Source organism: Cavia porcellus, unplaced genomic scaffold (assembly GCF_034190915.1).
Source record: "Cavia porcellus strain 051 isolate PalLab524CR breed Dunkin Hartley unplaced genomic scaffold, mCavPor4.1 scaffold_25, whole genome shotgun sequence".
Classification (NCBI taxonomy): Eukaryota; Metazoa; Chordata; class Mammalia; order Rodentia; family Caviidae; genus Cavia; species Cavia porcellus.
The window spans coordinates 47,004,357-47,032,300 of record NW_026947508.1 but is presented as its reverse complement, the minus strand read 5'-3'; the positions used below and the strand labels follow the sequence as shown (position 1 = coordinate 47,032,300).

At 40.1% G+C, this 27,944-nt stretch overlaps 1 protein-coding gene and 1 pseudogene across 3 annotated transcripts in view; one reads left to right on the top strand and one right to left on the bottom strand.

Moving 5' to 3' along the window:
• Nucleotides 1–27,639, bottom strand: part of Zyg11b (zyg-11 family member B, cell cycle regulator) — an 84,427-nt gene extending 56,788 nt beyond the window's left edge. Inside the window, exons 1-2 of one of the 3 annotated variants that reach the window (XM_063236505.1) lie at nt 27,421–27,639; nt 678–843 (exon numbers count right to left, since the gene is read on the bottom strand). In XM_063236505.1, the coding sequence (XP_063092575.1) occupies nt 678–843; nt 27,421–27,450 (196 nt within the window). In that variant the 5' untranslated portion in view covers nt 27,451–27,639. The remainder of the gene's footprint in view (nt 1–677; nt 844–27,420) is intronic. The other 2 variants (XM_063236504.1, XM_063236506.1) reach the window with 2 other exon arrangements.
• LOC100730140 (peptidyl-prolyl cis-trans isomerase D-like) lies at nt 7,060–11,654 on the top strand (annotated as a pseudogene).
• Nucleotides 27,640–27,944: the final 305 nt, after the last annotated feature.

Genomic DNA, 27,944 nt, shown 5'->3' with positions numbered 1-27,944 from the left:
ATAAATGATAGCTATTTTATGGCCAAATTTTCATTCTACCCTATAGCTATAAACAAGTCGTGTTCCCCATCTGTAAGCATTTATATGACAAAGGGGCATCTCATTTTAAAACACATAAAAATAAAAAGACTCAATATACAGTTCATAGATGACACTTCTCAATCTAGAATGTGTTTTAGAAAATGCAAGTATTAAGTCAGCCATGGTGCCAGAGATATACAGCTCAACAGCACAGCGCCTGCCTGGCAAGTGCGAGGTCGTGAGTTTGATCCCTGGTATTAAAAAAAGATTAACCATGGCTTCCCATTTTACAGATCAAAGTAGAAACTAGTTTTTCCGTGATAGTACTGATTCTCCCACCATCAAATGAAGATAAAGACATTTTATACCCAAAAATTTCTAAATAGGTATTTTGTAATTACAGAGGTTATTTTTGACACAAATGACTTCTCAAAACAAATGAAAAAAAAACTTGCTCAGATTAGAAAAGAAAAATGCTTATTCTAAACTACACAGTAAGAGGTAGGATAAATAAAAATGAATTCCTTTTCCTAGAATCAGGTTAATTTGCTCTTTTCTTATTTCTAAGAAAATAATTAAATGCCAAAGCAGTACTTCAAAATCTAGTAGTAATTAAAAGCATATAATTTTTGTTTCCTGTGTTTGTTTTGTCTTACCATGAACTGCCATGGTCTGAAGCAGTCGATCAGCCACCTCTTGAGGAAACACCCCTGGTTCCTGCAGACACAAGGTTCCATCTTGCCTTGCTGAACAGAATTTCTCAAGGTGAGTGGTCAGGAAACTCAAGCAGATATCAAGTAATGAGTAAGGAGATGCCTCCTCCTTGGAGTCCAGAAAGAAACATGAAGGGAATACAAAAGGAGCAAGTTAGTTTCCAAAAAAAGCAGAGAAAGAAACAGTCATTTACTCATCCAAAGAGAAAGTGACAGCCAATGGATACTGTTAGACAGTGAGAAGACAATGTTTGAGCCATGTTCCTGGAAGGAAAACAGGTACCAGTAAACAGACATTTACACAGTCTGCTAAATGCCTGTAACACAGCACAGACATACTGAAAGGGAAAAACTGTGCAAGAAAAAAATCGTTCTTTTTTACCAACTTTGTTCCCTTTCAAGCTGCGAAGCTCTGTAATTGCTTCATGGCCCTGTAATTGCTTTCTAGACCCCGTAAGATAATGGTATAACCAAACTTACAAGATGCCTGATTGTATCAAGCTTTGTGGCCACTAATCTAGTCTTGTAATTGATGGTCATTAGGTAGCCTCTAACTGCTGATCTCAGCCTGCTAGCTAATCGGAAGACTGCCAGGCTGTGCTGTCCTGTCCCACCTCTCTATCCCCTGGTCATGCCACATATAAAAATGCTGGCTCACAGACACTCAAGCCTAGCTTGTGTTGGAAGTTACTCCAGCTAGGACCACCAGTGTAAAACAACGCTGCACACTGCTCTTGACTTCCTCGTGTTGTTCCTTTCCTGGACCCAGTTTTGCCACAACAATACTCTACTGTGTACCACTGAAGAGTGTAGGAGGCACTTCTCATCAGGAGTGGTCAGGGAAGAGGCAGAGCAAATTAACCATCCAGAACTACCACTCATGATTCCCTACTACTCACACCTTGAAAGGACTCCCAAGGGCTTCATGAAAAAGACAAAATTTTTGGATAGTGACTTCCTTGTAAAATTTAATCCTAATTTAGTTCTCAATGTAATCTCCCACAAAATTCTCATTCCAATGTGATTATTCAAACCTCATGCATTTATTTGGGTAGAAGAGTTTACTATAGGTGTTATCCACAAAAAGGGAAAAATTTGGCCAGGCATGGAGGCACATCCCTTACAATCCCAGCACTTGGCAGGCTGAAGCAGGAAAGTTTCAGGATCCTGTCTCAAAAGTAGAAAAAAAGTAGGAAATTAGTTCAGTGCAAAGGCTGAGTTCAATCCCAAAAATAGAAGAGGGGAGGAGAAAAGGGAGGGAGGAAGGAGAAAAAGGAAAGGAAGAAAGATTTAACCTAGTCATTTCAGTCTAAGGAATAAAAAAATTAATAAATTGGCCAAGATTCAGGGGTTTTAATTATAAACATTTTAAATGTCCCTAGTAAATGCTGTGCTCTGTATGACCATGACAAGCATTTTATAAGACTTTTCCATTATTTCATTTATTTTTTACCCTAACTTGAGAAGTAGTCAAATATTATCTTCATTGTCATATAAACTGAAGACTTTTCCTCAATGCTCAGAAAAGTTTCATCTTTCTACCTTTCTCAGCTTTTTACCTGCAACATACAGTAAGTAACAAAATGTGGCTTCAAAACAGGAGTTGATCCAGAAGCCCAGCCCTTACCACATCATATAGTGTGTATGTGACTGGTTTGTTTTTGTTTTGGGGTTTGGGTTTGGTTTTTTGAAACAGGCTCTTGATATGTAGCCCAGGCTGGGCCTGAACTCACCACATTCACTACGTAGCCAGCCTGCCAGCCTGGCCTCAATCTCGATGTCTCCTGAGTGTTGGGATTACAGGCATACTGCAAAAGTGACATTTTAATGGCTGAATAATGTGTGGTCACTAAAAAAAATTTTTTTCACTAAAAATTTTTATTCCTTATAGAATACTAATCACATATGAAAATATTTAAATACAAGGTTTAAAAATAATTTATCAAACTTCCTCAACCTGAGCAAGGCTATCTACCAAAAAAACAGTTACTGAATAATAAAAGTCTTAATGTTTTCCCCCTAAAATCAGGAACATGGCAAGGATGTCTGCTATCACCATTTCTATTCAAGATTTTAGCAAGTTTTCTAGCCAAAAACGTATACAGATAGGAAAGGAAGGGGTAAAACTAGGAAGAAGTAAAAAGGAAGAAGTCTGAGATACAGAAAATCCAAACGAGTTTTTTAAGAACTATCAGACTATTAAAAAAAATTGAGTTCGCAAAATTGTAAGTTACAAGATCAATATTAAAAACTTACTGCATTTTTCTGAGAAATTGATAAACTGATTCTAAAATGAATATGGAAATACAAAAGACTTAGAATAGCCAGAACAATTTGGGAAAGAACGAAACTGGAGGACTCACACTTGCAAAGTTGGAAGACTTAACACTCAAAACTTACTACAAAAATAGCCGGGCGTGATGGCTCACGTCTGTAATCCCAGCACTTGGGAGGCTGAGGCAGGAGGATCACCACAAGTTCAAGACTAGCCTGGGCTACAAAGTGAGCTCAAGGCCAGCCTGAACTGCATAGCAAGACCCTGTCTCAAAAAGACAAAAAAAACCTTCAAAAATAGATTAATCAGGGGCCAGGGATTTAGCTCAGTAGTGTAAGCACCTGCTTGGCAAGCATGAGGTTCTGAGTTCAATCCCCGGTACCAAACAAACAAAATATACTTAATCAATTCAGTGTGAGCCAGGCCTGATGGTGTAACCCCAGCAACTGGGAGCATGAATCAGGAGGGTCAAAAGTTGGTGGCTAACCTGGACTACATAGTGAGACCCTGTTTCAAAAAAACAAACAAAAAGTGATAAACAGTGGCACTAGGATATGGACAGACAGAGATCAATGGAATAGAATTTGAAGTCCAGAAATAAGTTACACTTAGGGTCAAATGATTTTCTTTCTTTTTTTTTCCTCCCCTCTCTCTTCAGGCCGGGGATTGAACTCAGGGCCTCGTGCATGCTAGGCAAGTACTCTACCACTGAGATACACCCCAGTCCCTCAAATGATTTTTCAACAAGAGTGTCACATAATTCCCTGGGTTAAAGAAGAAGCAAGTGGTGCTGGAGCAACTGGAATCCACATACAGAAGAATGAGGAGTCCTACTTTACAGCATATGCTACAAAATTACCCCAAAATGGATCTGTGAGACCTAAAACTACTAAACTCAGAGGAAAACAGGTATGACTGTCACTTCAGATTAGTAAATGGCTTACTAAATATGACACCGAGGGTACACGCAACTAAAGAAAAAACAGGTTATGTTAGACTTCATCACAATTAAAAACTCCTGTAGTTCAAAGAATAAAGTAAAAAGACAACCCACAGAATAAGAGATTATGTCACCTATCTAATAAGGAACTTGTGTCCAGATGATATAAAGAATTCTTAAAGCCTGGCATGGTGGTACATGACTGTAATGCCAGCACCCTGGGAGGCTGAGGCAGGAGGACTACAAATTCAAGCCCAGCCTGGGAAATTGGCCAGACCCTGACAATCAATCAATCAATCAATCAATCAATCGACTAACAGAGCTAAAGATGCTATCACAGTGTGAACTTCTTGTGTTCTACCCCTAATACCACAAAAACTTCTCTTACAAAATTAGTTATAAAAAGATAAACTAAACTGGGCATAATTCCACCACTTGAAAGGCTGAGGCAGGAAGATAGTTGTGAGTTCAAAGCCAGCCTGGACTACAAAATGAGATCCTGTCTCAAAAATAAATATAAAAAGATAAGCTAATTAAAAATAGAGATTGTTGGACGTGGTGGCGTACTCCTATAATACCAGCACTCAAGAGGTTGAGGCAGGAGGATCATTTGCAAGTTTGAGACCAGCCTGAGCTACAAGGTGAGCTCAAGGCCAGCCTGAACTACATAGTGAGACTTTGTCTCAAAATGACAAAAAAAAGAGAGATACTGCTCTAAAGAAGCATAAATGACCAGTGAAAGATGCCCAATATCATTTACCACCAAGAAAATGCAAATTAAATTCTCCACGAGCAGCCAGACACGATGGTGCATACCTGTGATCCCAGCACTTGGGAGGGCTGAGGAGGCTGAGGCAGGAGGAATGCCATGAGCTAACGGGCAGCCTGGGCTACATTAGTGAGTTCAAGGCCAGTCAATTACAGAACAAGACCCTGTCTCCAAAAAAAATTCAACGGGCTACCACTCCACACTCACTAGAATAGCTAAAATCTAAATCAGGGCCAATAGCAAGAGTTTGTTTTTTTTTTTTTTTTTTTTTTTTTTGTCTTTTTCCTTTTTATCGGTACCGGGGATCGAACTCACGACTGCCTGCTTGCAAGGCAGGCGCTTATGCCGCTGAGCTAAATCCCCAGCCCCAATAGTAAGAGTTTTAAAATGTATCTTGGAAAACAAGTACGCAGTTCATCAAAATACTTAACATAGTGTTGCCATATGAACCAATAATGTTATGCCTAGATATAAACCCAAGAGAAATGAAAACATGCCTACATAGGAGTTTGTACACAGGGCTAGGGATTTAGCTCAGCAGCACAGCGCCTGCCTGGCAAGCATGAGGTTCTGAGTTTGATTATAGTACCCAAAAAATAAAAAAATTGTACATTGAATATTTACAGAAACACTATTCCCAATAGCTTAAAAAAAAAAATAGTAGTCCAAACTGTTTCTACTCACAACACTACTACCACCAAAAGTGTGGGGTTTCTTCAACACCAAAGACTTCTGGCCTCATTGGGTGTCAGAGTCCAATTCAATTCTAACACTGCACAGACTCAAGGTTCATGGCTCAGCTCCACACACCACCCACACTCCCAATGCGAGTCAGAGTGCCAGGTTTCCACTGACACTCAGCCAGGAACTGGGGGGTTCCACGACCCTCTGCAGAGGGCCTTGAGTTCAATTACTTGCTAGAATGGTTCACAGAATTCAAAAGGACCTTACTTTGTCCTAACCTCCAAGAAGGGAGGAGGAATTGAAGGGTGAGCTACAGGTCAGAGTGAATGATTTAATCGATCATGCGCTTGGAATGAAGCTTCTGTAGAAAACCTCAAGCGTGGCATTCAGGAGCTTCCAGGTTCCAGAGCACGTGGAGGCGGCTAGCAGGGAGGCCACAGAAGCCTCAGGCCCATGCTCCAAACTCTGTCCTACTATCTCTCCCAACCAGCTTTTCATTAGGGTCTTTAAAGTCTCCTCTGTAATCAACTGTGGTGCTCAACAGCTTCTGACCCAAGAGAAGATACTCAGTCCAAGTTCTACATCTGGCTGTTTCTTGGGACTGATGAGTTTCCCTGTGCCCACCTGCCCAACACCAAACTAATATCACCATAAAAGATGCACCATAAGCTGCTGTCTCCTGGGCCACCAGGCACGAGGGCCACTCACACTGATCCCATGTTCTGACCTGCTGTACATGAAACCCTTCTCCCGCTATTCAGTTTCTTCGGTTACCGGTTCTCTGTGCTGCAGCAGAACCAGATCTTCCGTGGTAACAATGTGTCTGAGAACCCACAGATAGCAAAGGGCAGAGTCAGGCTTATTTAAACCAAGAAAGTCTACCCTCAGAGCCTCTGTCCCTAACCACCGCCATACACTGTGTGTGTTTATGTGTGTGTTTCAGAGGACTGAATCCAGGGCCTTAAGCTCTGCCACTAAGTTGTATCCCCAGTCCTTTTTATTTTGAGTCAGGGTGTTATGAAGCTGCCCAGCTTGGCCTCAACATGCAATCTTCCTGTTTCAGGCTTCCAAGTAGTTTGGATTACAGGTTGGTGCCACCACATCTGTGTACCACAATATACTACCCCTTTACACTTTATGTATGAATTCTAAACACATCATCCTTTGGTGTAGTGCACTGCTTCCAAGAGCCCCAAGGATATCAAAATGATATCAAAATCCAAGGATATTCAAGTTCCTTATATAAAAGGGCATAGTATTTCCATATACCTACACACATTTCCTCCCATGGTTTAAATCATGTCTAGATTACTTATAATATCCAGTACAAGGCAAACACTATAGAGCAGTTGTATTGTTTAGGAAATAATGATGTCAAGGAAAAAAAAGTCTCCACATAGTCACCGTAGATAACATTTCTTTTTGCCACACTGGGGATTAATAAACTCATACTCTGTGTACCTGGCAAAAACTCTTCCACTGGGGCTGGGGATTTAGCTCAGCAGCATAAGCGCCTGCCTTGCAAGTGCATGGTCATGATTTCGATCCCTGGTACCAAAAAAAAAAAAAAACTCTTCCATTTAGCTTCGCCCCTGACTGTTTTCTGAACACTTCTATGCCAAGTTAGTTGAATACATGGCGTTACGGTTTTGATCGTATGTTTGGACTGGGACTGTACTCCTTCCGCTGTGAGGAGGTAGGGTGCAGCTGGAAGCAGCAGTTCCCAGGGACCGACCTGCAGAGGTACCCCTCCCTCCTCAGTCCTCCCTCCCTTCTCTGCTCATGCCAGCAGTTTTCCTCTGCTCAGACCTTCTAGCAACTGTGAGCCCCAATAAACCTCTCCTTTAAACTATGGATGGCTGGTATTTATCTCACCGATGAGAAAGTAAGTGACCAGGACATATGGACGCAGACCTCAAGGATAAAGGGGGAGGATGTATGTATGTCCCATTATAAAAATATCTCAAGAGCCTAGAGGTGCAGCTCAGTTATATATCATCTAACACCCATGAGGTGCGGGGTTCAATACCAGCACCACATACACACGTGAATTTTTTTTACTAGCTACAAACCTTGATCCTTTCTTCCCCAGCTCTCATGCTCTCATCCTCTAAGATAATCTGTAAGTAAATTTATATTCTCAGAGGTTAACACCATATTTATCTTCCAGCTTTAGTGCTCTCACACAACTCCACTGGGAATCCCTTCAAAGTTTTCACAGCATGAAAATTGTGAGTAGAGATGGAATAGAGTCTTTGTCATTTTTTAAGAAAAGAAATTATAGGATAAAAGCTATACGTTACAGCTGGGAGGAGCCAAATGGAGAAGTCATTGTGATTACTTACAAAGAAATTCTCAATACAGTACTTCCTAGAAATTAAGTGTTTGAACTATGTAAATTATCTCATTACCTGGCTTCCATTTTTTTTTTTTTTTCATTAGGAGCTTTGTTTTTAAGTCTCCTTGGAATATGTTTGTTTGGCAATGGAAAAAACTCTCTGAGCTTAAACTATTAAAGATTCAACTGGAAAATAGGCACGTTGTTGCACAGCCATAATCCTAACACTCTGTGAGGCTGAGGTAGGAGGATCAGAAGTTGGAGCCCTTAGCAAGACCTTAGTAATGACCATTTATTAACCTTAGCAAGACTATACCTCAAAGGGAAACAGTGGACTCTAGCTCAAATGAAGGCTTCAATCCCCATTGCAAAAACAAAAAATCAATTTTTAGACATCTCTCTTTCCATGCTATTGCTATTTAAAAATAAGAAAAAGAACACATCTCAATGCTTCTGCACTAGCTTAAACTATGATTCAGGAAATCAGATAGCAGTGTGGGTTCTGGAGTAATTTTGTTTGTTTTTTGAGACAAGGTCTCATTGTCTAGCCCTGGCTGGCCAAACTTGCAGTGATCCTCTTGCCTCCAGCCTCCTGTGTGCTGGATTACAGGATGGTGCCACCACATCCAGTCTGGAGGAGACTTTAGATGATGGTTACAGCTCTAGTCTGTCACAGGCTCGAAGCATGACATGTCTGTTCATTGTTACATGGGGATAACGACCCTCACTCATGTCACAGTCCTGACCTGCTTTGAGTTTCAGATAAGATTTCACTATATACAATTTCAGCTCCCTGCAGATAACCACAGTCTGAAAACAGTAATTCATTGTGGGCTTTCTGCTGCATATGTATTTTTTGTGGTGATGGGGTTCAAACATAGGGTCTTAGACATGCTAGGCAAGTGCTCCATAGCTGTAGTACACAACCAACTCATTATTTGTTTTGGTTCAAGAGAATGATCACACTCACATATTTATAGTATACTATTATAATTGTTTTATTTTATTACTAGTTAATATTGTTAATTTTTTTTTTTTTTTTTTTTTTTTTTTTTTTGTCTTTTTGAGATGGGGTTTCACTATACAGTTCAGACTGGCCTTGAACTCACTTTGCAACCCAGGCTAGTCTTCAACTTACAGTGACCTCGTCCTTCTGCCTCCTCCCCCCTGCTGGGATTACAGGAGTGCACCACCATGCCGTGCAGCATTGTTAATTTCTTACGGTGCCTAATTTATAAATTAAACTTTATCACAGATACATGCAATATGAACGAACATAGAATATACAGGATTCTGTACTATCTGTAATGTCAGGAATCTGCTGGGGATATTCTTTAATATAACTCCCCACTGCCCATCCCTGCTGATTAAGGAGTCCTACTGGAGGCAAATGTCAAAATGAATTTTATTATTTATTTATTTGTTTATTTTTTGGTACCGGGGATCAAACTAATGACCTCATGCTTGCCAGGCAGGCGCTTATGCCACTGAGTTAAAATCACTGGCCCCAAAATGAATCTTAAACATTTTTGTTTATTACACTAGTAGTTTCAGATACATCCCTCGATACCCTACAGCAATTTTATTTTCTGCTCCTAAAAGTCAACATTAGGGCCGGTCCGAAGGTAGTGAGTTATCTCAATTGACTGTTTACAGTCAGTACAGATTGAACTCCTTGTTTTACTCCTTCCCCCCTTGTCACTACTGCACTTGACTAGTCTTAAAAAAAAAAAAAAAAAGTCAACATTAGAATCAGACTTGATTACAGCGCATGCCTGCTGTAAACTCAGCATCTGGTGATCAGAGGCAGGAGGACCACTGTGACTGTTGAGGCCAGCCTGGGCTACACACTGAGTTCAAGGTCAGCCTCAACTATGGCAAGAGATCATGTCTTGAAAAATCAATTTAAAAAGGGTCAAAATTAGAAAAACAGAGACCTACAAAATAAAGTACTAAGTAGTTTTTAGCAAGGCACTCAAAATTATGTTACTAACTGGTTCAATTCCTTCTCATTAGATACATTTCCCAGTTTCCTTCTCCCCCAGAACATGCTACCTACCTAAGTGTTCCTTAATGTAACCTACTGCTTACTCTTTGTCTTGGTTACTTTTCTTATTTGTGAGACACAATACCGGGCACCCAGAGTTAAAAGAGGAAAGTTTATTTAGCTCAGAGTTTGTAGCAGTTTCAGTCCAAATTGGCTTGGCTGGCTCCAAGGCAGGGTGGTTCACAGTGACAGAAGACAGCAAAAGCAATTAGAGAGGAAGCAAGGCAAGTCTCTTTTCTGCCGCTTATACTGTATCCAATCTACCAGATCAGGGCTGTACCAATCCAATCTGCAGACTGATCCAGCAACCACTACCCCATCACCATACTAGGAATCAATCACTCACTCTAGATTTAGCCACCTCCAAAAAACCCTATGACTACAGAAGGCTTTGAGAGACATGTAGATACAAACCATAAAACTGTTCTTACTTTAAAGAGCCTTTTGAGATAGGGCTTCACTGTGTAGCCCAGGTTGGCCTTGAACTTTTGATCTTTCTGCCCTCCTGCCTCAGTCTCCTGAATGCTAGGATTACAGGCTTGCAGCACTATGCCTGAGAATTTTGATACTTTTTTTTGTTCTTTTTGGTTTTTAGTGACAGGATCTCACTGTGTATTCCAGGCTAGCCCTGAATTCATTATACAGCCCAGGCTGGCTTTGAATTCGAGTGATGCTCTGCCTGCCTCAGCCTGCTGAGCACTGGAATTATAGGCATGTGCCTCTCCATACTGGCTCGATTTTCACACTTCTGAGCCTTTGTTTAGGTTAGTCTTTTAGTGACAAAGAACAACAATAAAAATCACAGAAGTTATCTTATATGAAGTTATAAGATATACGTGTATATATATATATATATCAAATTGTAGCAGAGATTTCTTAGATACGCAAGCTCTTTGAATTTCTATATCCCAAGCTAAGCACAGTAATAACGTACATTTAAAGACAAAGAAATGGGCTGAGATTAAATATCTTCTCCATTTTCATGGCCACTATGATGTTAGATTTCAAATCAAAAAAGAGGTCAAAACCTGTATCTTTACATGGTTAACTGTATACCATAATCATAATTATTGAGCACGTTTGTGCAGATGTGCTATGCTAAGCATTTCTTATGCATAATTCTACTTCTCATAAGAATCTTATAGGCATCCAAAATTTGAGTGGCCACTCAGATACTGCCAAGTAATTAAAGGAAAAGTTATGGCAAAAATACTGGAAAATGAAGCAGTAAATGCAGCAGTAAATGATGAAAAACCTGCCAAACTGTACATTATTGCACAATGTGAAGACCAGAAAGAAGGTGATGGCTGGGGAACATTTCTAAAAGATAGCTCTGGTGACAGCCATCCAGATTTCCCTGAAGGTACAGATGTAAATTTAAAAGCTGTAGTTAAAATTGTATTACTAACAGAAGACTTAAACACTGAAAATACTTTTTTTAAATACCAGAACTGGGGACACGGCCATTACAAAATACACAGAGGTTTTATGATATGTGGATAGTTTAAAGGCAGTTACCTAGGAAGCAGACAGATGCAGGATGCAGTCTACAACCTTGAGCTGTGTGTTAAATACTGGTGCTGATGGACTGGAGGCATCAGATTGGCAGGGAGCCAAATCTACAGTGATTTTTGAGGCTCCTACAACAGACCATCAAACACCAAAGCACTGTGTCCTGGAGGATGAAAAGGACTGAAAGAATCTGACCTAGCACTGGCTGATCTTAAAAAAGCACAAAAGATAGCACCAGAAGCTCAAGCCATCCAGGCAGAACTGCTCAAAGTCCAAGAAGAGATAACAGCACAAAAAAGATAAAGAGGAGGCAGTATATGCCAAAATGTTTGCTTTAGGATTCAATTTTGCTTGAATATTACGCATTAAGGCAATAATAGGACAGAGTTACTGTCTATATATTATCCCCAGTGTAATGTGTTTCCTTTGATATTTCAGTTCCTTGTTATTTACAGTTTAGAAATAGTGATAGCTTCCCTCTTCATAAAAGGCTTTTTTTTTTTTTTTGGTATCAAGACTCAAACTCAAGAACTCACATTTGCCAGGCAGGTGCTGTGCCCCTGAGCTATATCCCCAGCCCCAAGGTTACAAAAGTTTTAAGGAACACTTTGATAAATTAAATTCCATCCACACCCCCTAATCTACAGATAAAGGCTTTGAAAAGTTAAATAATTTTCCCAAAATTACATAGCTAAAAAGTGAAACAATCTGTTAAACTTGTGCTTTTGCCACTACACATGCTTCCTTTGTATCTGTGATTCCTAAGCTAGTTTTCCTTCATGATTCCACATTATACCAGAGTAATTTGTATCTGTCTCCTAGACCATGAACTCTTCAAGTTCCCTCTTTACTCTAGAACCCATTGCAGTTCCTGATATCAAAAAAAGATATTTTGCAAGAACAGCTGACAAAATATAGTAAGCAACTGTTAGTTTGTGTCTAGATATCCCCCCAAAGCCTCAATTTAGTGACGGGGTGAGGGTTGTGGGGCTTTTTAGGTGGCTGAATCTAAAGTTTGTGATTGATTCCCAGTCTAATGCTGAGACTAAAGGTTGAGTGCTATACCTGTCCTATGGCAGGCAGCCTGCACACCACAGAAGGGACAAAAAGAGTATTTGTTTTTTTTCTCCCCCCCTCCCCATCTCCCTCATTGCTTTTACTGTCTTCAAGTCATGAATTATTCTCTGCCCAGCCACCCGACATTAGAGCCAGCCAATTATGGACTAAAACCTCTATAAACTGAGCTAAATAAACATGTACCTCTTTAACTTTGCGTGTTGGGTATTTTGTCCCAGCAATGAGGAAACTAACTAAGACAGCAATCAAGTAAGGAATATAATGCTGACCTTTTCTGAATTTCCAGTACCTAGTGATAAGCAATCTTACAGAGTTGCTGTAGCAGACATTTTGTATGTGAAAAGAGTTCAAAAAGAGCAATGTGCCCAAATGTGCCAGAATTAGATTTTGGACCAAAGTCTTTTAATTCCCAATACCATGCCCTTTCGCTTATTCATAAGGCTCCCTCAACTGAAGGGAAAGTTAAGACAAAGTCATAAATCTAAGATTTAAATTAATAATTAGCCAGGAAAAAAAATAAATATATATGAATGTGTACAAACCAAGAAGCTACAGCTGGATGTGGTGATGCATGCTTGTAACCTTGCACTCTGGAAGGCTGAGGCAGGAGGATCAAAAATTTAACCCAGCACGGGCAATTTAGAAACTTAAAAAGATCTGGTCTCAAAATAAAAATTCAAAGGGCTGAGTGTGTAGTTCACAAGCCTCTTTTAAAACAATCATTACAAAAAGCAATCATTATAACTGTGAGGTATTATTATTCCTACTGGAGAAAGTGAGATTGAAAAAAAGAAAGTTACTAGTGGCAACCACGCCCCACTTTCTTTATACTTGCTGTTACCTTAGAGCACCCCCCACCCCGTTCATTTACCCAAGTCTTATTCTTTCTACAAGACACAACACACATTTCTACAATTATAAGAAGCTGTCGTTCATAACCCAAAACACAGGTGGATGTAATCACACTACATTTTGTAACAGTGCTATCACACAAATTCACCGAGTAGGGGGCTGCATAGGAGATTTGGCTTAGTGGCATAAGTGCCTGCCTGGCAAGCACTAGGTCATGAGTTCAATCCCTGGTACCAAAAAAAAAAAAAAAAAAAAAAAAAAATTCACTGAGTAACTTGCTTAGATGGCTGTCTCTCCTCTGGACTGAGTTCAGGGACAGTTAGACATCGTCTGCGGTCCACCAAGGAGGGCAAAAGACTTTTAGTCTACTCATCCCTTTTGGTTCCAAGCTCCAAAGGAAAACAGTGTTAGCAATGAAGTATCACTGCAAGACATTTTTATACATACCTTAACAGAAAGAAAACAAATGTCTCCTATTTAAATAACAATATATGGTCATGGTCTAAACTTGGAAATATTTAAGTCAAAAGTACTACTGATGTAGTATACATTACCACATACGAGAGTTAAACCATAATACGTGAAATCAATAATAAAGTTAATGATAATTCGTAATTAAGAAATCAATAATAAATTTAATAATTCATAATTAAGAAATAATAAAAATCAGCAACCAACTTAATAGGGCTACTGCCCTGATTACAAAGCTGTCTTCCAAGAAGTAACAGTAATCCCACAAATTATATCTGTGCATAGACAAAGGAGTTTTGCTCAGCGGCATAAGCGCCTGCCTTGCAAGCAGGCAGTCGTGAGTTCGATCCCTGGTACCAATAAAAAGGAAAAAGACAAAAAAAAAAGACAAAGGAGTTTTGCAATATTTCCATGTGTCAGACTTAATGAAAAACTATGTAGCGTTCTCAGTAGACTCTAGCCTATAACTTTAATTTTACGATTACTAATTGCAGTAATGCTTAATAACTCACTCAGCAGTTCTCTAACATGACCCCCTTAATAGTATATAAAAAATTAAAAGTCTTAAGAGTAAATCATGGTGGCACATCTCTGTAATACCAGCAAAAGATTCAGGCAGAAGGGTCACAAATTCAAAGCTAGCCAGGACTACATAGTGAGACCCCATCCCATTCAATCAATCAATCAAACCAAAAGTATTGAAAACTGCATCATTTTCCAGCCCCTCTGAGTTAAGGAAATGATTTTTGAAACAGTTATTATCCCTCAGGAGGAGCTCTGGGTTTCACACACTCAAAACCATCCAAGACGGGGCTGGGGATTTAGCTCAGCGGCATAAGCACCTGCCTTGCAAGCAGGCAGTCGTGAGTTTGATCCCCGGTATTGATAAAAAGAGAAAAAGAAAAAAAAAAAATCTGTAAAACCATCAAAGAACCATACCTTATCCATCTTTGTACTCCCTACTCTAACAGTAAAGGTTAAGTATCTACTTAGTAAAAAAAAAAAAAAGAGCATGGCTAAATGAATTGCCTACTACCCATTACTTTGCCAGAGGCAAACAAGTATTTCAAAACTGTGGGTTATTTACTATTTCCACCTAGAGAGGAAATGAAAGACACTGGCAACTGACTACTATTGCAGACCAAGGGGTTCTAATGACTGCTGCTGGCATGATGGAAAATGGGAGATCCCACAGCTCAGGCATCTTTTTTCCTTGGGAAAAGAAATTCCACTGTGTATATGCAAAACTTGTTGAATAAAGTGGTAAGTTAATAGGTGGGTGATTTGTCTCAAAAAATTCTTATGACTCTACTTCAGGAAACACCTCATATAAAAAATATGTGAGGAGCTGGGGATGTAGCTTAGTGGTAGAGTGCTTGCCTACCATACGCAAGATCCTGGGTTTAATTCTCAATACTGAAGAAAAAAAAGTAATAAAACTGACTTATAATTTTTCAAAGGCAGACCTCCTTGTGGACTTCAGAATCCCTAAGTAATGATATCTATGTTTTGGTCAATTACAAAGAAAAACAGGCTTTATGGATGATGCTGGCAACACTGTCTTCCAGTAAACAAGGCACATGGGCTCCTTTAGTTCACCTGATACATTAACCCAGGGCTGGGAACCTTTTAGAGCTTTCAGTGATAACAGCCACAGCAACCACAGGGTTCGCCTCCACTGTACTAACCTTATAAAGTAAAAGAATACAAATTTCATTTTACATACAAAAAAGCTGCAGCACAAAAATGAAGTGACTTCTCTACACGGTAGAAAAGTGGTTAAGTGCAAGAGTACTAGATTCGAATCCTGGTATCACACTGAACAAATTATCTAGCTGTTTTGACTCCCAGCAATCCTTTACAGGATGGATGTTACTACTCACGTGCCTGTCAGGAGGAAGCGAGAGATGTATTTAAGAGCCCAGCACAAGGCCTAACAGTGGTTACTCAGTGGTGCTCTCTTCAACCTACTAGCCACCATCTCACTCACATAATATAAATTCAAGCTGCAGACAGATAGGAGAGCAGCTCTGCATTGTGAATTCTCAAGAGAGACTTCTCCCATCCAGAATCCACATCATGACAAGCTTCTTTGACTCTATGCCATCAGGTAGACACTTTTCAGCCTTCCTTTCTGCCAAGAGTACAGGGCTTTTAGATCCTGGCTTTTTTTTACGCAGTGGTTTTAGTTCCAATTCATATGAATCTGGCAAAGATGTCATCTCTTAGCAGGCCAGGTGGTGCAAGCCTGTAATCTCAGCGTTCTGGGTAGCTGAAGCAGGAATACTGCAAGTTCAAGCCCAGCCTGCACCATCTGGTGATTTAGCAAGACCCCGTCTCAGAATAAATCCAATGGAAGGGGCTGGGGATACGGTTTAATGCAAAGAACCTGAGTTCAATCCCCAGTACCACCACCACCAAAAAAAAAAAAAGTCACCTCCTACCTGAAAGGTTGCTAAGATTGACAAGGCCTCCAATAAAAAGTAAAATGTCTCTGGTAGTGCATGTTTTCTTGTACCACATTTTCTCTGAGTGATTTTTTTTCTTTCTTTCTTTTGTGCTAGGAATTAAACCCACAACCTCCTACATGCTAAGCAAAAGAAGAGCTCTACCACTAAGTGCTATTTTTTTCTAACTGCTGGGCCAGAAACTAGGTGACTACAAAGATCGTCATTTTACTGTTTATTTTTTGAGACAGGGGTCCCACTATGTAGCCAGGCTGGCCTCAAACTTCCGAGCCTCCTGCCTCAGTTGCCAAAGTGCAGACATTACAGGTAACACCACAAAGACAATTTTATGATGAAATAAAATTTTTATTGACATTGTTCTGAAGGGTTAGGTAACACTGTGGTAAAGAGTATGGGTTTTAGGGTCTGACTGTCTATATTAAAATGCCAGCTTTACCATTTATAAAACTATATAACCTTAGGCAAAACCATATGAGTCTCCTCACACTTCAGTCATGCTGTCAGACACAGACAGTAACAGTACCTACATCAGAGGACTATTTTTGGAATTAAATAAATTCTAAGTGCAAAACACTTAGAAGAGTGACTGACATACATTAATTGTTCACTGAATGTTAACTATCATTATAGAATGTAAACTCTTTAGAAATTAAAAAAAATGCTTTGTTCCTTGAGATAATCCCACAGTCTAAAATAATGCCTACTACATAGCGGCACTAACTGTTTATCGAATGAGTAAGTAAAGAGTCAAATACAAATCTAGTGTTAAATATAATTAAAATACTTACTTGCTCGTAGGAAAAGAGACTACATATCCTGCAAAAAAAAATTTAACTTCCAAGTCTAGCCCTGAAATTAGGAAACAGAACTGAAAGACAGACAAGTATCATCTGAGTTCAAAGTACCAGTTAGAAACTTCAGAAGTGGCATGCTGGTATACTTGGGAGACTGAGGCAGGAACATAGCAAATCTGAACTGTGCTTGGCAATTTAGTGACTTAAGAGAGACCTTGTTTCAAAATTTAAAAATTAAAAGAGCTGGAGATGTGCAGTGAGAAGGTTCTGGATTTAATTCTTAATACCATAAAAAAGAAAAGCAAAAACAAGAAAGAAACTTCAAGCATTAGGCATCTGACTCCTCACTGTAGTACTCCATGAGAAATGACCTCTCAACTTACATGCTTTCTTGTTCATTTCTGCAGTGCTAGGGATCAAACCCAGGACCTCACACATGCCAAGCAAGCGTTCTCTACTAACAAGCTCCACCCTTGGCCCTTAATATTATTTTATGCTTTTTTCTGGTAGGGGTGTGTGCTGGGAATCGAAATCAGGACCTTGTACTTACCAGACAAGCACTTTGACGCTGAGCTATATCGCCAACCCTGATTTTTTTAAGCAAGCATTTTCTACCACTGATTCAACCAAGTCAGGATTTCAGAAATTACTAGTATAATCCTTCATATGAACTAATCTCTTTGTCATTATTCTCCTAGCTATTAACATTTTACAGATGATGAAGGTCTAGAAAGTAAAGTATATCAAGGGCACAGATAACACCACACCCAAAAGCATAGATATTTTGAACTATTTGGCATAATCATCTCCACCCTCCTCCTCCTTTTTTTTCCTCCCCTTTTTTGGGTGGTGCTGGGGTTCAAATTCTGAGGCCTTGCCCAGACAAGTGTTCTACTACTGAACTATATCTCCAGCCATTTTTCTTTTTTAAAAATTATCAATTACTCTTTAGAGACAACCTGTATGCCAAACTGAAAAGCAGCTAAAGCAAGTTTTTTGCATGTATCACTTTAATCTGGTCAATATGGCAAGCAATTATGCGCTAAAGGGCAAGAAAGTAGTGTTCTAGCTAAAAAGATCAAGGCCTCAAAAGGTAAATAAATCCCCCTCCCTTCCTCTTAGGTCATGTAATAAAGTTATTCTAAGAAACAAAACAAAAATTCAGGTACATAATCCTTGACCAGATGAACAGATCACCTCAACCAGATACCTTAAAAGTAAATCAGAGACACTTTGCACTATTTTCCTCTTAACTACATGCATGAATTCTGAAACATGATATAGTAAACAGAGACACAAGGTTAATAATGGAAAGAGCACTGGGCTTGCAGTCAATCGTGGCTGTTATTCACTAGCTGGGAGAATCAACTGACTTCTCAGTTTCCTTATGTGAAAAACTGAAGTTAAAGCTCTACCTTGACCACTTTGCAAAATGGCATCAAGGAATACAAGGAATGTATGTGAAAATGCACTTAAAATATTAAAGTTTTGGGGCCAGGGATGCAACTCAGTGGTAGAGTATTTGCCTAGTATGTACAAAGCCCTAGGTTTGACCAGTAGCACTGGATAAACAAATAAAAAGTATAATGCAAACATTAACATAATGGAAGTGAAAGGTCCCTGATGTGAAAAGTTGGGTAATACAGAAGATAAAAGCTCAAGTTAACTCAAAATTTAAACATACAGGCAGCTTTCCTGCCTACATTCCATAGTAGTATAGCTAATAAAATGGAGCTATGCTTCTATAGTACTGACTTTTAACTTGGTACAATCTTACTACTGTCTTTAAGAGATGAAAGGAGTTAACATTTTCATTTTAGAAATTTAAAGATGAAAGCACAGAGAAATAAAGTGATTTGCCAACAGTAACGGGTATGAAAAGAAAATAACTAGCTGATTGCAGTGGTGCATACCTGCAATCCCAGCCTCTTGAAAGACTGAGGCAGGAAGATAACAAGCTTGAGGTCAGCCTGGGCAACTCAGTGAGACCTTGTCTCAAAAAAACATCCAAGGATGTAACTCAGTGGTAGAATGCTCATGGGTTTGGTCCCCAGCAGTAGGGAGAAAAGATGGGAAGTAGGGTGGGGAGGAAAGAAAATAACTTGGTATTACCAAACCAGGAACAGGCAGGCCTGGTGACACAGGCCTGGAATCCCAGCACTTGGGAGGCTGAGGCAGGAAGACCGCTGCAAGCTGAAAGGCAGCCTGTTCGATCCCCGGTACCGATAAAAAGGAAAAAGACCAAAAAAAAAGAAAGGCAGCCTGGGCTACATAGTGAGCTCAAAGCCAGCCTTAACTACATAGCAAGACCCTGTTTCAGAAACAAACAAATCCATGAACAATCACACTTGTTTTAATGTGTGCTTATTCTTAGGAAAAGAGAATGTAAGATGGGCATAGTGGCCCAGAATTAAGGCACAGAACAGCTTGAGTTCAATAGTTCAAGATTACCCTTGGAAACACAGTAAGGACATTAAATAGGCATTAAGACACTGGAGGGCTAAGAAAAAATGTTTATATGAATTTATACATATTATAATGTTATATCAAATGTTTCCTGGAGACAGGAAAAGATAAAAACAAAGTATATTCTGCTAGCTTAAAAAAATTTTTTAATTTACCACCTCTAAATTTAACAATAACTCAATCATTACTGTTAGAGTTGAAGTACTCTATTCTCTGAGAGGAGATCTCTACAAGATATAGCCAAGAAACTTGCCAGTTTTTACATAAAAGACTATTGCTTTGCAATCCTGAAATCACTTGGGTTTGTCCCCAACTCTGCCTGCTAAATCCTTCCAGACAAATACCCAAGGTCAAAACAAACAAACAAAAAAATCCAAGGTCAAAGGACCACCTAGGCCAATAAAGGAAACTGTGATATCTGATCTAACATTTCTTACCCAACAAATCTTTTTCCCCTCAGAGAATCAAGTGTACAGTGTTAAACTTTCTTTTCCTCTTTCACAAGCCACATCTCAGTTAAAATCACCTTATGCAATCCTGTCCAGAGTGTACAGACTCACTGTGTCTCAGGTGTTGAGGGCTTAGCATAATGAATTCAAGGGGAATCACGGTATTGTACCTATCCTTAAAAAACTCATGATTTAGAGTCAGCCTTTGCAAACAACAATACCAGCATGAAATAATTGTCACAAGATACAGAGGAGGTAATGGAACAGCCTGAGACTATCTGACATAACTGATGGCTCCACAAAAGAGGAGGTAGGACTTAAGGGGACACTGCAAGATTTAAAAACCAAGAATTGGGACAGCATGCCAGGCAAAAGGAACAGAGTAAGTTTTATAAGTAAAACTTAAGAGATAGGAAGAACACCATAATACAGTATTGCTCAACACTATTAGATAAAATGCAAAATCTTTTTCTATCAAATAAGTCTGAAGCAGTAGAGGTTAGATCAAAAGGGTCCCAGGAGACTATGCAAAACACTTCCAATTCAATAATTGGCTGAACCCCTTACAAGGTGCAAGACATTACCAATTACACACATCACCATCTTTGTGGCTTGTCTGCATTTTTGGCTGCTGCCTGACTTGTACAGTTTAATCTGTGTGGCTGCAACAGCCCTATACGACCACTGTAAACTAGTAAAACCAAATCTTCAAGCTCCGTAAGGACTGCAATGACTGCAAAACTTCACACGTACACTCTGTACAAAATACTATCTTGAAACATGTGATATTTCCAAGTCATAATAAATGCTGTTAAGATTAACAAAATGCAATATAATTTAAAAATATTACTGAGCTTTCATCAGCTTTTTCTCCCTGTGATTAATGTATCCTGAACAAGGATTTCACTGTCAAAAAGGTATCTTCCTGGGGTCCATAGCCTCAGACAATAGGGAGGAACAAAAAATCTGAGCAGAAAAAGTTACATGCCTCCACTCCTTCCCTTTTTCCCTTTGCCTAGTTACTACAGAATTTCTTTCTTTCATTTAGGAGTCTGACAGTCTTCATCGTGATTAGCATGACAGTAGTACTACTAGGACGCAATTTGTCACAGAATTACTGAAATGCCACAGGCATAGATATTCTCCCCAATGCTTTATAAAAATAATTTGGCAGCATGATGTGCAGGTAATCCCTGCTGGGAAATCCAGCGAGACTGTTTCTCAAAACAAAAAGGGAGACGGTGTGGCTCAGTGATAACACATCTCTGAACTGGGTTCCTAGTACCACCAAAAAGAAAAATAAGAAGAGAAGTGATTGTTTTTAATTAAAAAAGAGATGAAGACATAGCTCAGTGCTGGAGTATTTGCCTATTATGTAGGAGGCCCTGGGTTCAATCCCCACCATCAGAACAAAGAAAAACAAACAAACAAAAAAATAAATAACATTGTGCAAACACTTTAACCAATTTTTTTTTTTGGGGGGGGGGAGTACCAAGAGCGAACTCATGAGCTTGTGCTTGCCAAGGCAGGCGCTTGTGCCGCTGAGTTAAACCTCTTTAACCAATTTTCATTTCATAAATACAAATTATTTGAATAATGGAAACAATGGTAATATGTTTTAAATGTCTGGACTCAGTGTAGATTTCTACCGCCCATGGAGCCCAATGGAGATATCTAAAACAGCGCCGGCTTAGGGGGATCACATAAGCTTGTGTTTGAATCCAGCTGTAATGCTTATTAGCTCTGTGACCAGAGGTGAATTATGCAAAGCTTCAGTTTCTTATCTGCAATAAGAAAACATTACAAAACTGTCAAGAGTAATGATGTCACCTGAGACACCAGTGCTCACCAAGGGGAAGGTGCTCCTCCAAGCGTCCTACCATTAAAGAATTTTGCCTTAACCATTATTTTTCTGTTCTGATTATCAGCATTAAAAATGTCTTCCATTCTGTTGCAAACAATGACTGCTTTTGCCCTTTACTAGTTAAGAGTTTTTAAAGGGAATTTTAGAACCTATGAAAAGGCAGTGTCTTAACCAGCATTTTCCAATTTATGGATGCTCTACAAATTATGTGCCTAACAGGAGAGGCAGAGAAGACACAAATACTGCCAGTGCTAAGGTCAATATCTACTCACAGTATATAAGTGTTTCTTAAACAAAAAGGTAACTTAGTGACAATTTCCCTTTACTGGAGGACTTCTCTCCACTGGTGTTTCTGAATGTGTCTTTGTGATTCTCACTAGCATGAAACCTCTCACACTGATGGTCTGAAAGCCTTAGCTTAGTAGGGATTTCTTTTATTTTTTTAATTCCCGGGACTGGGGATTTAGCTCAGTGGCATAAGCACCTGCCTTACAAGCAGGCGGTCGTGAATTTGATCCCCGGTACCGATAAAAAATAAAATAAAAATAAGATGGTAATATGTAATCTATTAACTGGTGATTTCTTACTGTTTTTTTTGTTTTTTTGTAGTTCTGTATTACTTGTACCCTTACACCGCTTTGTTTTGTTTTGTTTTTTCTCTTTTTCCTTTTTAATAAAATTAAAAAAAAAAAAAAAGAATCCTAATTCCCCACACATGCATCCTTTTGCCAGTTTCAAGAACAAATCTACTGAAGCCAGGTGAGGTAGTAATACCAGCTGCTCAGGAGGCTGAAGCAGGAGGATTACAAGTTTGAAGCTAACCTGAGCAACTTAGTAAGATCCTATCTCAAAACTGAAAAATAAAAATAAAAGTGTATGGGATTGAACTCAGTGATACAGTACTTGTCTAGCATATGCAAGACCCTAGAGTCGATCCCTAATACCACTGAAGAAAAAAAAAATTACTGATAGCAATACTATCCTCCATTTTTTAGCTCAAAATGTCACTATCACAACAAAAAATTAATTAATAGTCCTGATGAAAAGAGCTAGTAAAGATCACTTGCTGTATCTGGACATGCTCTGTCTTATAACAAGGAATATACATTCTTCATGGATGAAATTCCTGTCTCTAAATATTCCCTATACTCTGCTACCTTATGCAAGTACTCAGTAGTTGTCAAAACTGAATCCTTACAAGAGAACACTGGTTTTTGTTTGGTTGGTTTGGCTTGGTTGTTGTGAAACTGGGGCACATTGTATAGTTCAGGCGGGCCTCAAACTTGTAGTGATCTTCTCTCAGCTTTCCAAATGCTAGGTTTACAGCCATGCACCACCACACCCTGTGGAAGACGGTACTGTTAAAACAGGACAACCTTCTCCAGTTTTCTGTGTCTCTGTGTTAGTGTTTTTCCCATGATTGACTAATCCTTGATGTAATCTCTGTATACTCAGTCATTACAGGACAATGATGATGATATTAGTAACCACAAAGTAGTAACAATAATAGAGAAAGTTAGCAAGTGCTGATTTCCTAATAAATGACCTCTGGGAGATCTACTGTTTATAAACAAAGGACTTTGGTGTGGTAAATTTATGCTGTTTTGATATTCTAATTAAACCCACAGTATCATATATGACAAAAAAGCCAATGAACACACTTGTGACAATAGTGATTCTGCTCTTCCAGAACTTCAGAGTGATATATCTATGCAAAACTCAACCAGCCAGAAAGCAGTCTGCTAGATCTTTGCATTTTACTTTGCCATACTCTTTTCTCCAATTTAGATTACCACTAGCACAAGGTGAGGTGAAAGTTCACACTAGACCAACACAACTTTCCCCATCCCTAATGCATTTAGAGTGACCAACTTCAAAATCTTCTCTAGATTATAATACACACACACACACACACACACACACACACACTACAAACCTTTCCAAGTATTCAGGGTCTTTTGTTTTTGTTTTTCAAGGCAGGTTCTCACTATGCAGTCCAGTCTGGCCTCAAATTCACTATGTGTGCTAAACTGGCCTTCAATTTACAGTGATCCTCTTGCCTCAGCATCCTAAGTGCTGGGATCACAGGCATGCACCACTATGCCCAGCCTCTGGGTCTTTATCATAAAGTCAGACTCCTTAGCCTATGATTCAAGCTCCTGATAATCTGATCCTACAGAACTTAATCTCATATCCTACTATACCCTCCATCCTACAGACAAATATTTCCTAGAAAACACCATGTCTCGAACATACGATAGTTGGGACTGATGGGAATTTTTTTTTTTTTTTTTTTTTTGACTGGGGATCGAACTCACAACCTTGCATTTGCCAAGCAGGCAGCTATGCCACTGAGCTAAACCTTCTGCCCCTTATGGAAATATTTTAAAAAGTGAATTTACTCTATTTCCACCTCAGCTTCTATGCTCAACCTGGTCCCTTTCCTAGGAATGGCATTCTTTCCCAAACTCTTACCCCATAAAAACTTGCTAGCTAGGCATCAAAGCCACATGCTTATAATTGCAGCACTCTGGGAGGCTGAGACAGAAAGATGACAAGTTTAAACCCAATCCAGGGAATTTAACAACTTTGCAAAATCTTGTCTCAAAAAATAGAAGTGCTGGGGATGTAGTTCAGTATCAAAGCTATGGATTTAATCTTCAGGACTAAAACTAAGAAGAATTTCACATATTAAAACCTGCTGTTCAGATGTCCCCTTTTCAGCAAAGCTGCCCTGAATTTCTGGTCATCCCCAAATAATTATTGAGCACTTACATATAAGATACAGTGTAGGTGCTGAAGGTACAATAAGGATGAGCCAAACAAGGTCTTTACCTTCATCCAACTAGTACCTACTTTACTAGGTTGCCATGAGAATTAAATCAGACAAAATACATAAAGCATTATAAATAGTACATACTACAGTCATGTTGAATAAATACTAATATTGCTGCTTAGCTAGTCTATCTAAAATAACTGCCACACATATGATACATCACTTTATATCTGTCCCTGGTTTATGTTTTCTTGGTAAGTATAACTATTTCTTGTTATGTATTTATAGATTTATTTTTTGTCTATCCCCACCTCCTCCTTCCATCATGTCTTTTTTTAACCACTGTAACCGCAGTGCTACAACATACCCTGGCCCTTAGCAGCTGCTCAGAAATCACCTCTGTGTCAATTTTTACACTCTGGAGATGCAGACTTGAATCAAATAATCACAACAAGAAACACAAAATTACAATTGATATGTATACTACCACATATGCTGTTATGCCTGGCCATAATAAACATCTGAAAAATACAAAATGCAAAGTTTTAAAATAATTATTCATACATCTCTATTTACTGAGTGCCCACTAACTCTAGTGCACAGGAAAACAAAAAAGTAGCTCCTACAAATGATTTCCAATTCACAAGCTAGTATTTTGCTTTCTCTTTATCTCTCCTGTACATGCACTCTGTGAATATATGTTTTAATAAATGAAGAAAATCAAGTTAGTTGGATGCAAAGTTTAAACATATTATATAATGCCTAATACACCTATGGCTTGAATGCATCTCCCAAATTCAGTTGGAAAAATGGATGTGAGGGGAAAAAAATTCAGTTGGAAATCCAAACCCTTAGATCACCAAGGCAGAACCCTCACAAATGTTATCAGTGCCTTTACAAAAGAAGTCCTGGCGTTGCCCTGGTCCTTCCACCATGTGAGAACACATGGAGAGGATGCCACCTCTGAATCAGAAAGCCAGTCTTCACTAGACAATGTGCCAGTGTCTTGATCTTCCAAACCTCCAGAACTCTCAGAAATAAATTTCTGTAGTTTATAAGCTACCCACGGTATGGCATTTTATTAGAGCAGCCAGATTAGACTAAGGTGGTATCTTTCCAGCCTCATTTCCCACTATACAACCTCATTCCTGCAGCCTTCCATGCTACATAAAGGTAATCTTGCTTTCATATATCTTGATTTCTTTCTACTTTCTATTTACACTCAAAATGAAGCTTTTCCCCACTCCCAAAATGATCTATATGAATCTATTCATCTTTGAGGGCCCGCTCAAGTGATACTTTTGGATCCTAAATATCCAAAGAGTTATAAACTTGTCCCTCTATACTAATATATTTATTCTCAGTGAGAGGCCAAAAATCTCTGAGGGACTTCCCAGAAGTCTAACAAATTGATTTAAGTAGGATGGCTCTTTATTCTAAAAAGAGTATCACCGTGTTTCTCTAATTTCCTTTCTTGCAGTTAAAAAAAAAATCTCAAAACTCACTCTTTATGTGTAGTCCAGCTGCCTCCCATTTCTGTCAGGTGGAAAAATGAAATCATAAAAGTCCATCAGCCAAGCACCTACTTGACCTGGACCTCGGAAATAATAGCAATAAGCAACACAGTTGCTGCTAGAACTTGTTTCTTTCAGGAGAGAAACACTTTAGCTCACAGTGACAGTGCGATGCAGGGTGAAGAAAGGGAAAAAGACACAGGAAAACGGCAATCTATAAATGCAAGAATCACTGAGTTCGGAAGAGTTTACAGATTAAATGATCTGACAGTAAGTCACTTTGCTGAAACTCAGATGCGAGGAAAATCCTGACTAACGTAGAACATGAGTACCAGGATATAGTTTTAGCTAGAATGTCATATTCCTCTCAGAATAAAAAAAAAATTCGCCTGCAGTATATAATAGATTTTTCAATAAATCGGTAGCAAACTACATATAACCCAAACCTAATGAAAACTAACTTAAGTCTGAATCCATTTTTGAAACAGGAAGAAAATCTGCAAATAGAAGATCTGTTGTAGAATAAAATGAACCCTTTAGAAGGTAATAAAAAGACTAACACTCTGACTGCCAAGCTGATTTTCAGTTCTGAAATGTCCTTGGTCTCTGCCTCCAAACAAAAACAATTCATTTTTTCCTAAGTATTAACAGTTAAGCTTGTAAATAAACCTCTTAACTTCCCAAATTGGATCTCTAAAAGACACTCGAATTTCAAAACAAAAAAAATTTTAAGCTATTTCTGTGAAAAAGGTTACAGTACGCCTGCAAGCCCGCACCTCACCACTCTGCTCCACACACCATCCTTCAGGTCTAGCCATGACACTCGGCAGTAAAGCTTCCAGGCTCTCTGTCTTCCATACCTCCAGTCTCCCCTTCGCCCCCCCAAAAAACAAAAAAACAAGAAGAAAGAAACGGAGTCCACTAGTCCCTGTCTCCCCATTCCCCCAACACCTGGGAAGCAGCAGCCTTCACACTGCTGCTTCTGAGACCCCGAAGCCCTGCGAGGAAACGAGGACAGCGGGGTCGGCGAGCGGCACCGGAGCGCGGCCGGCCAGGAACGCTGGGGAGGAGGGGCAGTGGTAAATGGTGAGGTGGGGAAAGGGGGAGCAAAGTGCAGGCGCGGAAAACAGAGAAGAAAAGGGGGATGGAGTCCAGATCCCAGAAGAGCGACTGGGCAAAATGGTCGAGGAGAAAAGAGAGGGAGGGGGCTGTCCCCGGGCGTGGGGTGTCACCTAGGAGGTCTCCCCGGCAGGTGGACGGGGAGCGCGGGGCGCCACGGGGGCTGGACGCGAGGGTGCGGCACCGGCCGCGGAGCGGGCAGGGCCGCCGGGGACCCCGGGCCGAGGGAGGGGCGGGCGGCGGCGGCGGCGGGCAGGCCTCTGTCCCTCACCATGGCTGCGCCGACCTGCTCCTCCGGCATGCAGCTTCTGTCCGGCGTGCGGCGGCGGGCCGGCCCCGAGTCCGCCCCCAGGCTGAGCCGGCGCGAGGGCTCCAGGGGCTCGGGCGAGCGGCGGCTCCGGGCTCGGCCCAGGCCTCAGCCTCCTTGGCTCCGAAGCTGGAAGGGCAGCTGCAGCCGCAGCCAGAGCCGCGCGCAGACTCCGCCCCCTACGAGGCCCCGCCCACTCGTGAGCCGGGCCCCGCCCCCGCCTACCGCGCACACTCGGCTGCGCCCCCTCGCTCCCGCCGCCACCCGCCTGGGCCCTTAAAGGGGCAAGGCCCGTTCAAATTCGCCTAGCCCTTTAACAAACGAAAGAGCTTTAAATCTTACGTCACGACCAGAGGACTAGCTGCGGTTGGCTATAGATCTTTGTGTATTTCTGTCGCCCACGCTGTTCTTTCAGGTTTTAGTTTATGACTGTAACTCAACTACTGTCTTTATTTTTGGCGATTGCAAGGTCTTTGATGATTCTGCCA